The sequence below is a fragment of the Cydia splendana genome, chromosome 4 (genome assembly GCF_910591565.1).
Source record: "Cydia splendana chromosome 4, ilCydSple1.2, whole genome shotgun sequence".
Classification (NCBI taxonomy): domain Eukaryota; kingdom Metazoa; phylum Arthropoda; class Insecta; order Lepidoptera; family Tortricidae; genus Cydia; species Cydia splendana.
Genome location: NC_085963.1, coordinates 3687637 through 3699735, shown reverse-complemented (window position 1 = coordinate 3699735; position 12099 = coordinate 3687637). Strand labels below are relative to the sequence as shown.

General features: G+C 34.7%; 1 protein-coding gene across 2 annotated transcripts in view; it reads right to left on the bottom strand.

The window, feature by feature from the left end:
* Positions 1 to 10595, bottom strand: part of LOC134789706 (17-beta-hydroxysteroid dehydrogenase 13-like) — a 45176-nt gene extending 34581 nt beyond the window's left edge. The window contains exons 1-2 of one of the 2 annotated variants that reach the window (XM_063760331.1): positions 10446 to 10595; positions 6847 to 6916 (exon numbers count right to left, since the gene is read on the bottom strand). In XM_063760331.1, the coding sequence (XP_063616401.1) occupies positions 6847 to 6908 (62 nt within the window). In that variant the 5' untranslated portion in view covers positions 6909 to 6916; positions 10446 to 10595. Of the gene's footprint in view, positions 1 to 6846; positions 6917 to 9193; positions 9267 to 10445 lie in introns of those variants that run through there. The other variant, XM_063760330.1, reaches the window with a different exon arrangement.
* Between the last annotated feature and the right edge of the window lie 1504 nt (positions 10596 to 12099).

Here is a 12099-nt window from a genome sequence, read left to right as displayed (position 1 = left end):
ACAAATAATGTTAGGTACGTACGTGAAAACGCGAGCGTAGCGAGCGCGAAATTTTTTCGAGAAAATAGTAGGTACATTTTTAGGGTTTCGTACTTTAAAAGGAAAAAAACGGAACCCATATAAGATCACTTTGTTGTCCGTCCGGCCGTCTGTCTGTCTCAATATAAAGGGTCTTGACATGACAGAGGGCGGCAAAATCGACAAGGCTTGTTATTTAAATTTTACAAATAAATAGGGGAGCGACAAAATTCTGGTCGACCCTATCTGAACAGCTAATAAAATATTTTTTTGACCCAAATTTGCCGCCCCCTAAAATCTGCCGCCATAGGCTTCAGCCTACTCAGCCTAGTGGTAAATCCGGCACTGCGCCGTACTAATACTTTTGAACGAAAATGTTGCTTAATTTAGGTACTTGTTGGTAGATATTTTTAGCAATTGGTGGGGTTTGAAGCGTTCGTTTGTTTATTAATTTAAATGTCAATTAAAATATAATAAAAAATATAGCTAAGTTTGATTATAAAAGGCGCCCAGAAAAAGCCGCAAGGGGGCGGCTTCGCCGCCCCCCTGCGGCCTGCCGCCCCGGGCCATGGCCCCCTTGGCCCTATGGTAAATACGCCCCTGCCTCTATTGTCAGGGCGTTAGAGTGCGTGTTCAGATATTTTTCAGCACCTTGGCCGCTCTGATATATCTGATGGCGACTGTACCTATGTTATTTTATATTTATAGGATAAAACATAGATTATTATTTCTAAAACTTGACTATTTTTAAAAGTTTATGACATTGTTGAAAAACCCTCTCTAAACTATATGTAATATCCTATGCTTAACAAAAACATAAAATAAAAATAGTTGAATTTTAAGTACGATATAACCGTTGACAGTTATGTAGGCAGTCTCTAGGTAAATACTAAAGTGTCTTATTGCCCATGTTACGGTTCAAAATAATAAATTATGAAATGAATGTAAAGTTAGTATAGTCGCAATCAGATATATCGGAGCGGCCAAGGTGTTCACAATATCGGAACACGCACTCTAACGCCTTGACAATAGAGGCGTGTTCAGATATTTGTGAGCGCCTTGGCCGCTTCGATATATCTGGTGGCGACTGTACCTGAGCGTTTTCCAAAAAAATGTACATTTCATTCCTGTCTTCAAAATATTGACTTCTTGGGCTCATTTTACTCAGAATCATTTGTACATTCACGCCTCATACATGAAAAAATGTGTCCCAAAATTTTGTATGAAAAAATATTTTTCCAGTGCGTCACGTTCTTACAAATAAAAAAAATCATACAAAAATGTGACGATCTGGAAAGGAAATCTTGGGACACATTTTTTCATGCATGAGGCGTGAACGTACGAATGATTCTGAGTAAAATGAGCGCAAGAAGTCAATATTTTGAAGCCATGAATGAAATGTAGGTACATATTTTTTTGGAATTCGCTCACCTGTACCTACGCTACCTATGTTTTTTTTTCTAATTAAAATGATTCGGAGAATGTAGACGACACCAAAATTATCCAAAACTGGATGGCCTTGGGCCTCGGATTCATTGTCACCGGGTCAAGTCGGTCACGTAAAAGGCTAACGACTGACGCATGCGCGTGCGGCTAAATCGCGCCTGATCGCGACTCGCGAGCCGGTTGCCAAGTGACTTGTAATGGAGATTTTAACAAAAGAATTATTTATTTTATATTTGATATTAAAAATAACCGTGACCGCAGGGCTGGGTCGCTCCTCGCTCAGCGCATTGGCATTGCCATCCAGCGAGGAAACGCGGCCAGTCTTGTGGGCACACTACCAATTGCCAGCGGAATATGAGATATTTGTAGCTATAATTTAGACCGCATATTATTAAGATAGGTTTAGTTTAGTTTTAATTTGTATATTATGTTTATTAAATTGTATCAATTAAAAATATATATAAAAAAATGTACTATGTAATTAAATATTTTTTAATATATTTTTTCCTTTATGCTACGTAGGTATAGTAATTTTGACATTTGGTGTGTTTTCTCGGAAAGCCACACCCCTAATAAACCTATAAATACTTTGTGTTCAATGATGATCACCTCGATATTTCATATTTTGCACAATTTTTGAGAAACTCCCAATGGAACACCCAGGATCGTCCGCTTAAATGTTCACTCTATTTGCAAATGTATCTATTCCCCATGCCTCATTTGCCCCCATAAATGACTCACGCTAGACCGGGCCGGGCCCGGGCCGAGGCGTCAGACATGTCATTGTCTATGACGGCTGATAGGTGATTACCTATACTCGTATTCCATAGAAAACGACAAAAGCTTGTACCAAAAATGAAATTTTTGCCAAAAACGTATTCACACTTGTATCGTAAATAACTATTAAACTTGTGACGTGACGTACTGCCACATACGGCCCGATTCGAACATTAAGATACGTTAATTAATAAATCTAGACACGATATGGATTAGATACGTCAGTGTCAAATGTGACGTTTCTTCAAACAAAAACGTCACTTTTGACACTGATACATCTAATCCATATCGTTTCTAGATCTACTAAATGACGTATCTCAAAGTTCGAATCGGGCAGATAAAGGTTAATGGCGGAGACATGCGTGCGCGCCTAAATCGCCGCAGCTTCGATCAGCTCTTGCGCCGCCTGCAAATTGACTTATAAATCCATTTCCATTGGACTAGAAGGCCGAATCAGAGTGTGTATACTAATAATAGATGTTTTACGTATTGTGATGACTTTTCTTAGAATATATGTTGACGGTTGCCTAAACCTATGAAATGACCTTTTTAGGGTTCCGTACCCAAAGGGTAAAAAACGGGACCCTATTACTACTACTACTACTAAGACTCCGCTGTCCGTCCGTCCGTCCGTCCGTCCGTCCGTCTGTCACCAGGCTGTATCTCATGAACCGTGATAGTCAGATAGTTGAAATTTTCACAGATGATGTATTTCTGTTGCCGCTATAACAACAAATACTAAAAAGTACGGAACCCTCGGTGGGCGCGTCCGACTCGCACTTGTCCGGTTTTTTTAAATAGTATGTTTGTGTATCGCTGTGCTTAAGGTTAAGACGAAAGTGGAGGACCCGCGCAATCGCCTTGTCATACAAACGTAGTCCTCATTATCCTCTCTGGATATTAGCATTATAAAAAAAAATATACAATTTGTTGTCTATCAACCAGAGCTATGCCTCTACGTTACGTTACTTCGTTAGATTTTTTCGAATTATTAATTATTATAAGAGTTAGGAGCATTTCAAAATTTGTATGAAATCTGTCGGTCGTAATCTTTACAAGAATCATAAAATCGAAAAAAGTCAAAAGTAGGGGCATAGCTATGATTAATATACATCAAATTATGTACAAATATATTTTATAATGTTAATATCTAAAGAGGAAAATGGGATTACGTTTGTATGGAGAAACGGCCGCCCCGTTTCCTCTTAATACAACTGTCAAAAAGAGTTATTTTTACACCAACCTGTATAAACTTAATAAAATTATGCTTATGTAGATTTGAGTTGTATTATTAGGCTGTCTGATTACGTCTCCGAAAACCGGTTTTACGTTTTTAGGGTTCCGTACCTCAAAAGGAAAAACGGAACCCTTATAGGATCACTCGTGCGTCTGTCTGATGTATCTCTGAAACTACTGGGCCTAAAATTATTAAACAAATACACAAATTAGTAGTTTACCTATAGATGACAGGAAAACCTAGCGTGAGTCGGACTTATGTACGGAACCCTTGGGACGCGAGTCCGACTCACACTTGACCGGTTTTTTACAGCCCATCCGATGTATTAATCTTTACTTTTTTTTATTTTTTGTTTTCTTTACTTTTATGTTTCTTTTTTTTTATTTTACTTTTATAAATAGTGTTTTTCCTGGTAAAGTTTAGTTTCTGTGCACTTTTCCTTGCCTGCTACTGGGATATATTTCTTGCGAAACGAATTGAACCCTTCACATCATTATGCCAAGTGTCCTTGACCTTTGATAAAATATTACCATTAAACGTTTTTAGAATGTTTTAAAACCTGTTAACCAAAAATAAACATTATGTATATGGCTCAGATTTGAATAAATTTAAGTGCAAAAATTACTTTACAGGCATTGCTTTACAGGCAAAATAAAACTTCATAATAGGATCAGGGCATAATTCAAGATAAAACAAGATAGAAACATACTTTTCACATCACCTATTCGAAAAAGGGCTTTTTCTTCCCCGCTAGGAGGGATCAAAGTGGCTCTTTTTTCCCTGCTAGGAGGGACCAAAGTTGTATTTTTCTGTTCTAGTATACGATGTCTGATCTGACTGATTAATTTGTCTATATTTCTATTGTATAGTTGCTTTATATCGTTCTAATTCTTTCCAATTTTTAGTGTATTTTCCCCATTCCTTTTTGTGTAATATATGTATGTTTATCCTATAAATTTTGTATGTATTTATATCCTTTATCTTTCTGGTACCTTGTTGTACATTTTGCTGCATTTGTCACCCTCTTTTCACTTTCTCCTCTCATCTACTCAAAGGTTAACTGGAAGAGATCCCTCAAAGGGATAAGTTCGCCTTTGTACTTCTTACTAATTGTATGTTATTTTTGATATGTCTTTTTGTACAATAAAGAGTTTACTACTACTACTACTACGATGTTTTCTTTCTTGCATACTATTTTTTTTGGTCAAATAATACATATTTTGGAACATAACAATTTCCTCATAGTTGATGTGGAAAGCAGTATGTGGTCACACGGTATCAAAATTATTTCGTCTTGGGCGTTAACACTTGAATCCCTCATTACGCTCAGGATTCAATGTACGCCCTTGACGGAAATATATCATTTTGATCCCTTGTAACACAAACTACTATTATTGTGCTCGGGAAAAGGAAATTCCTTCGACGTACGTTTTAATTTTATTTGTGCATTAGTTTTAGTGTTATCATTAAATTTAGTTTTTAATATCATTAAGTAGCTTTGTTTATTTACCCTACAAGTGTTTTTCTTGCCCCATAGTTTATCTTATTCCATCTAACCATTGCAATTCAGCGAGGTAATGCTGCCAGCGTCTACGGCACCTTGCCAAGGGGTGATTTTTTATTGTAGTTTACGTTTAGAGATGTTTTATTTTTATTAATTTAGGATACTTACTATAATTTAGTTACTTTTAGTTTATAAGTTTTTATACAATATTTATATTTATTTGCTTAATGTTTCAATAAACGAGCATCAATTAAAAGTAAAACCAACATTCAAAGCGAGATTCATTCGTTGGCTGACAACCGATTACTTAATTGCATACTTTTTGTATATACCTATTTGCTATGGTTTGAACATGACACGTAAAAATTTTTCACACTTTTTGCAAAGCACACATTTTTTTTAATGTGTTAATTAGGTACATAGATTACATTGGTCCTTCGAACCGGATGGAATTATTATTATTTATACATTTGGGATTCTTTGTGAAGCTCATTAATTTCAATATCAAATAACATTTGAAATCTCAGCAATGCATAGAAATACAAAATTACGATCAAAATAATAGCGAAATAAATTACACACATTCGGATTTAAAATTGATGAAACATTCCATACCTCAAGGCAGCTCAATAGGATGTCTCCTGTTCTTGATATATATCAACGACCTTCCAAAAACTATACAGCAGACGTGTACTTTATTTGCCGACGATATCTCCATCCTCACTTCGTGTACAGACGATTATAATATAACACAAGACTTAAGCACTTTATTAACAAACGTAGTTGACTGGTTATCGGATCACAATTTGGAAGTAAATTTTTCAAAAACAAAAATCTTACAGTTTAGGCCTTATCAAAAAACACCCCTTAATATTAATTTCACCTTCAATAATATAAAATTAGAATGTGTAGATACCGCTCCTCTTCTAGGTTTCGAAGTTGACTGCAATGTTAACTGGAAAGCGCATGTAGCAAAAATAAAAACGAAATTGTCCCAGTTCACGTATGCCTTACGCGAATTAAAAAAAGCATGCGACCTCAACACCGCCTTAACAGCTTACTATTCCTATGCCCATGCTTGGCTTACCTATGGTGTCATTCTATGGGGGAATAGCACAGATGTGGAAAGCCTATTTATATTACAAAAAAAATGTGTTCGAATCTTGGCTAACATAAATATACCGGAAAGTAGTAAGACACACTTCATCGATCTAAAAATACTTACCCTAACATCAATATACATTTTGGAAACATGTAAGTTTGTAAAAAAATACCCTCAATTTTATACCAAACATTCAGATATACCCCGACGTTACGCCAGTAGGTTTCAAAATAAGCTGGTGCAGGTTATCCCCTCAAAACTCAAACTACATTCAAAAAGTCCTAACTCAATGGCAATAAAAATATTCAATAAAATTAGTAACGAAATAAATAACACCAAGTCCGACAATGAATTCTTTAAAAAACTAAAAGATCACCTCATTAAAAAAGCTTATTATACTTTAAATGAATTTTTTCACGACCAATAATTGCAATTAATAAAGCACCTATACAATAAATAACACTAATTAATATAATCTTATTATTTTGTACAAAAAACTCGATCTCCTCTTATTAAACTGTTTGCTGTGCCCTACAGGGTGTCATATTGTACACAATTCTATGTAATAGGTTAAGATACAATGTGATATGCAATAAATATTATGAGTATGAGTATGAGTATGAGTATCTCTGAAAATGAGCCACGCCTATTTTTTTATAATTAAAAGTTAATATTATAATCAGGCTACCTACTTTTACTATATTTAAAAAAACTCCTTAGTCGAGAGGAAATTGTGGTTATGAAAAGTTAAAGTAAACTTACCATGGCGCCTTGGCAGCTAATCCTTGGACGGATCCATTTTTAGTGGCTGTGGCTGAAGACATGATGAAATCTGGAAAAAAATACAACATTAACCATGTAAATATATTCACCTTCGTGATATATATTCATCTCGTCGTATGTTACTAATACGACAAGATAAAAAACCTGTAAAAACCACCTGACAGTACCAATTAAAAGTACCTAAATTATTGAAATAGTGTTTTGCAATTTTCGCTCTCAAAAACTTCTCACTACACAACAAATCACTACACTTTATAAAACAAAGTCCCCCGCCGCGTCTGTCTGTTTGTGTGTTTGTATGTTCGCGATAAACTCATAAACTACTGAACGGATTCTAATGCGGTTTTCACCTATCAATAGAGTGATACTTATGGAAGGTGTAGGTGTATAATTTGTTAACCCGTGCGAAGCCGGGGCGGGTCGCTAGTTACTTAAATAAATACGGATTGAGTAGTCAAATGTCCTTCTCATTGCTTTGCCTTATGTTTGACGTATTTTAATGACATGTAGATTTAATCATATTTATTTTAATTTTCTTAATATTAATGTTATGCTAGGGAATAAATCAAATTCTTTCTAAAAAATCTGTTTTTATTATAAGTACTAATAAAAACAGATTTTTTCCTAAAAAAACAACAATTCTACAAGATTCCATGGTCATCTGTACCCTATTTATCAAAAGCTTGTATTTAACTTGTAAATTGTAATACAAGTGGAAGTCCCTTTCTAACAAAAGCTGTCAAAAAGGGACTTCCACTTGTATTATACGAGTTACAAGCTTTTGATAAACAGGGCACTGATTGTGATAATTTGTGTAATAACAATTGAACAAACTATTTATTTAAAATGTACTAGCATCTAATTTTTAAATCGAATAGCAACAAGATTCCTTGACCCCATAAGGGCAAGCACGCCACACTCAAACTATGTACCTACCTACCACTGTAATTATTATCGGAACTGGGTCTGTTGATAATGAATATATTAGCATATTATTCTCTTTATTCATTTCATATCTTGGGTTAGGTTATTTACAATATGAATATAAAAGTAAAATATAAAAACACTTACAAAACAATAAAAAACTTATTATATTTATTATTACAACTAAATTTCATTCGATAGCGTGACGTGACATACGCATTTGCGTTAAGTGTCATTTTGTATGGGATTTTGAGTTTTCATAACGTCCCGCTTGGCGCGCTGTTCAAAATCCCATACAAAAATAGACAACGCAAACATGAACGCACGTTACTCTATTGAATAAAATTTTACACCAGGGGTTCTGTAAAATACTTGGTGCCAATGATAGATAGTAATTACCTGAACTTAAACAGGTGATCTATCATCTAAACTAGAGGGGTCCTGTCATAGTAAATTTTGTAGTCGCAGTAAATTTACTGCCATCTATCGACACACGACTAAAACTCAAAATGAAAACGTATAAAATTATCAAAAAAATATATATATATATGGATAAATGATTTTATTACTTTTATATCATTTTGACCCATGTTCATTCACTGATATCTATGTGTTAAAATTGTTAAATATGAAACGCCGGTGTCGTCACGCCATCTAGCCGAGCATAGGCTAAAGGTGAGTACGCCATCTATCCGAGAATGACTTTTTCTTGATTTCTGAGGCACGTTTTTTCCTTAGACTTTATTCATCTTATACGAAGTCACATATGTCTTTGTCTAAACTAAGGTCTCAAGTAGATCAATAATTGGTTCGACAGATTCGAAGGTTTTTGTAGGATATCACATTAATTAATAAGAATTATTTAGATTTTCCATTATTTGAGAGAGTTTGTTCAAAAACAGTTTAACCTCTTTATGTGTCGATAAGGATCCTGGCCGACTTATTTGTATTTTTTGCATTTTTTTTTCTAGAATGTTTTTTTCTGCTTTCGTGTCGGACACACGACTGACGTATGAATCCACGATTTTTGACCACCACACGAAATACGAAAGATTAATTATAATTTTGCATTTCTTTAATTTACCAATTTTAAAATTCTATATTCAAAAATGAATTCAAAATTCTGTAAGTAGGTAGGACTCAACGGCTGTTTTACAAGTCAATACATTTACAGTAATTATCATATACCTACTTAGCTTAGTGTCATGAAAAATACTTAGCAACATTTATATATACAACGGCCAAAATCTGGGTAAATATTACATTATAATAATCTTAAAAATAAATACTTCATTACTACAAAATATAACAGACATGTATAGTCTAATATGATACTGAAAACGAAGCTGAGATGTAATGTAATTACCGATAAAAGGTACCGATTACAATAAAATAAACTTACATTCACGTCGGCACAGTTTCACTTGTTTTCCAATCAATGAAATGTATGATTTAGGCATTTTTGTATGAAAAAAGTTATTTCCAAATGTTTACACACACGTTTCGAATAACACGAGACCTATGTGGCGAGAAAAGGGTGACTGTGGGTAGTAATGAATTTCGCTGACAGCTGCTGTTGTTTTTTTTTTTTTTTTTTTGCTATTAGTGTTGGGCTTAGATCGTAGCTGATTAAATTTGTGCAATTTTTAAGGATAGGTTAATAGGTTTAATAATATTATTATACAGATAAAATAATATGTATGCGTTTCTTAGAATTTTAGCAAGGCGTTACATTACGGGCAAAGAATATAATACTTTCACTAGGAGATTACGGGTTGTTGATGGTATATGGTCAATGTCATTAGAAAATGGCGGCAAATAAAAAAATTAGAAACTGCGCTTAGTATTAACCGCACCATTATCTATTTTATACCAATAGGTTATTGGATTTCTCGACTATAGTGACAGGATGCTTGACCTGAAATAAACATTAACACCAACAATTTTTCAGTAGATTGTTGTTAGGTTGACCGCATAGACCATAGAGTATTCAGAAACGTTTTACCTATAGTTTTACCTTCCTTGAATACCGTGTGTACTGGAGACTACTCTATAGGTAATGACTGTCATAATTTAAAATTAGAAGACTTTCTCATTTTAAATTATGACATTCAACTTGCACGGGAAATGGCAGCCTGTCATTTACTTTTCCCCGCCTGGGGCGTGAAAATGTCATGTTTTCCATCCACCTATCATATCATTACGGTGGTTTTGAATGTCATGAAAATCGATAGTTGACACTTGTACACTTGTAACTGTCTATTTAATTTAGTACTACTATTATAGGTACGTTTAATCTAGTTTTTAATTATAGTAGAAATTGCGTGATGAAGTTTTTTCTATTTTATTATTACACTAAATTACATTTTATTGACATAACACATAATCGAGAATTAATGTACTCAGTTAAATAGGTATCATTATATCGCTATTAAACAAATTAAATTTATATGAAAGGAAAAAATATCATTGCTTACTTTTTTTAAACATAGATTAACTCAACTATTTTTATCGATGTCGTAATATAAATATTATCCTTAAGGAATATGCGTAAAAATAATCTTGTAGGTATTGTCTTTATTGTAATTAATTATAAGCAAAACAATCATCTACAAAGCCAATTTTAAAACATGTAAAATTGCCCAAATACTTACAAAGCGAACGAACACGAGTTCAAATTCAAAAATGGAACACAAACTTTTTAATTCCGGCGCGTTGTATTTTTAATCGTCTGACACGGCCGCGGCGAGCGGGCGGTGCGAGTGACTGAATGTATCAACGGAGTGTGCCGGCGAATTAGGTCGAGCCACATGCTGCAGCTTATCATCAATTGAGATGTTTGCGATATGGAGCTAATAAACTGCAGTCATAATATTTCTTCGGCGATTATTTGAATTTTTTGCGGCAACCAAGCTTCCGTCACTCCAAAGTCACCCTGACCTTGGTCGTAGGGCAAATACTTTGGTCGGCATCGGCATCCTACTACGCGGTCTGTACAATGTACCAATGTCAAGTGGTCGGAAGCCTCGTTACAGACTGTGTCAGTAATTCACGCTTTATATGTACATATAATATAATACATTTTTAAATTTAAAATTAAATTTAATACAAAACTTACAGCTAGTAAGCTAGTATAGTTAGTAGTTTTAAGAGCCAACGGGAGTGGTCATTTCTGCATACAAACGTACTCCTCGTTTTCCTCCGTGGTTTTTGAAGCTAGAGCAATGATTTTTTCACCTCAGCAGCTCGAACAAGGGTACTTTGCTTCTTAAAAATAGTGAGCAAAATGCGATTTTGCTCACTGAGTCATTTTGTCTCACTCAGTGAGCAAAATCGCACTTTGCTCACTGATTGTGTCTCACTCAGTGAGCAAAATGCGATTTTGCTCACTGAGTGAGACAAAATGACATTCAAGTGACCTTTATAGTAATTTCAACATGCGGGGTCTAATACAAGTTCGATATACTTGGGTTCTATTATCTCTGTCCCTCTAGGTATGTTCTCACTGCTTAGGGTGAAAAATTTTGTGTACTACACGAGATCAAAGTTATTTACATCTCGTGCGCTTTTGAATCCCTTACTACGCTCAAGATTCTAAATTAGATTCACTCGCTATGCTCGTGAATCTATTATAGAATCTTTCGCTTGCACGGGACTCAAAATAAGCACTCGAAGAAATATCAAACTTTGATCTCTTGTTGTACAAATAACTATTTCAACACAGATTAATATTGTCAATATCTGTGTCGGCCCGTTTTGCTTTTTTTTGATATTTTTGTTTTTTAAGGCGCTAGAGCCCTTCAAAAATGGCCAAAATGGCCTAATTGACTATGCCGCAATGAGAGGCGTGGCATTCAAAACTGATATCAATTAGCCAAAAAATTCACTGATTTCGTGCCTCACACGACTATCGAGCACATTGGAAATGAATCTACGGAATTCGAAAAAATATTGTCGCTGAGCGACGAGAAAGTCTGGATAAGGAAAAAGTTACAAAATAAAACTACAACGTAGAATGATAATTATTTAATTCTTAGATTAACACAAGTATCCTGGACATAACGCATGTGAACAAACAAATTGCAAAATTTCCACACGCGTATCGAAGTTTGAATAATTGTCGCCGTGGCGCATAAGTATAAGTACAATATTTCATTTTTCGATTAATAAGCAGGATATATTAATGTTCAAAGTACAAGAAAATTATTACACGGCAAATCCGTAGTCAACTCGAGAAGTGGTAGCCACATCGCCGTTATCGTCACTCGAGTCTTGATCGGCAGCGGCCCATTTGCTACAAGATATGAA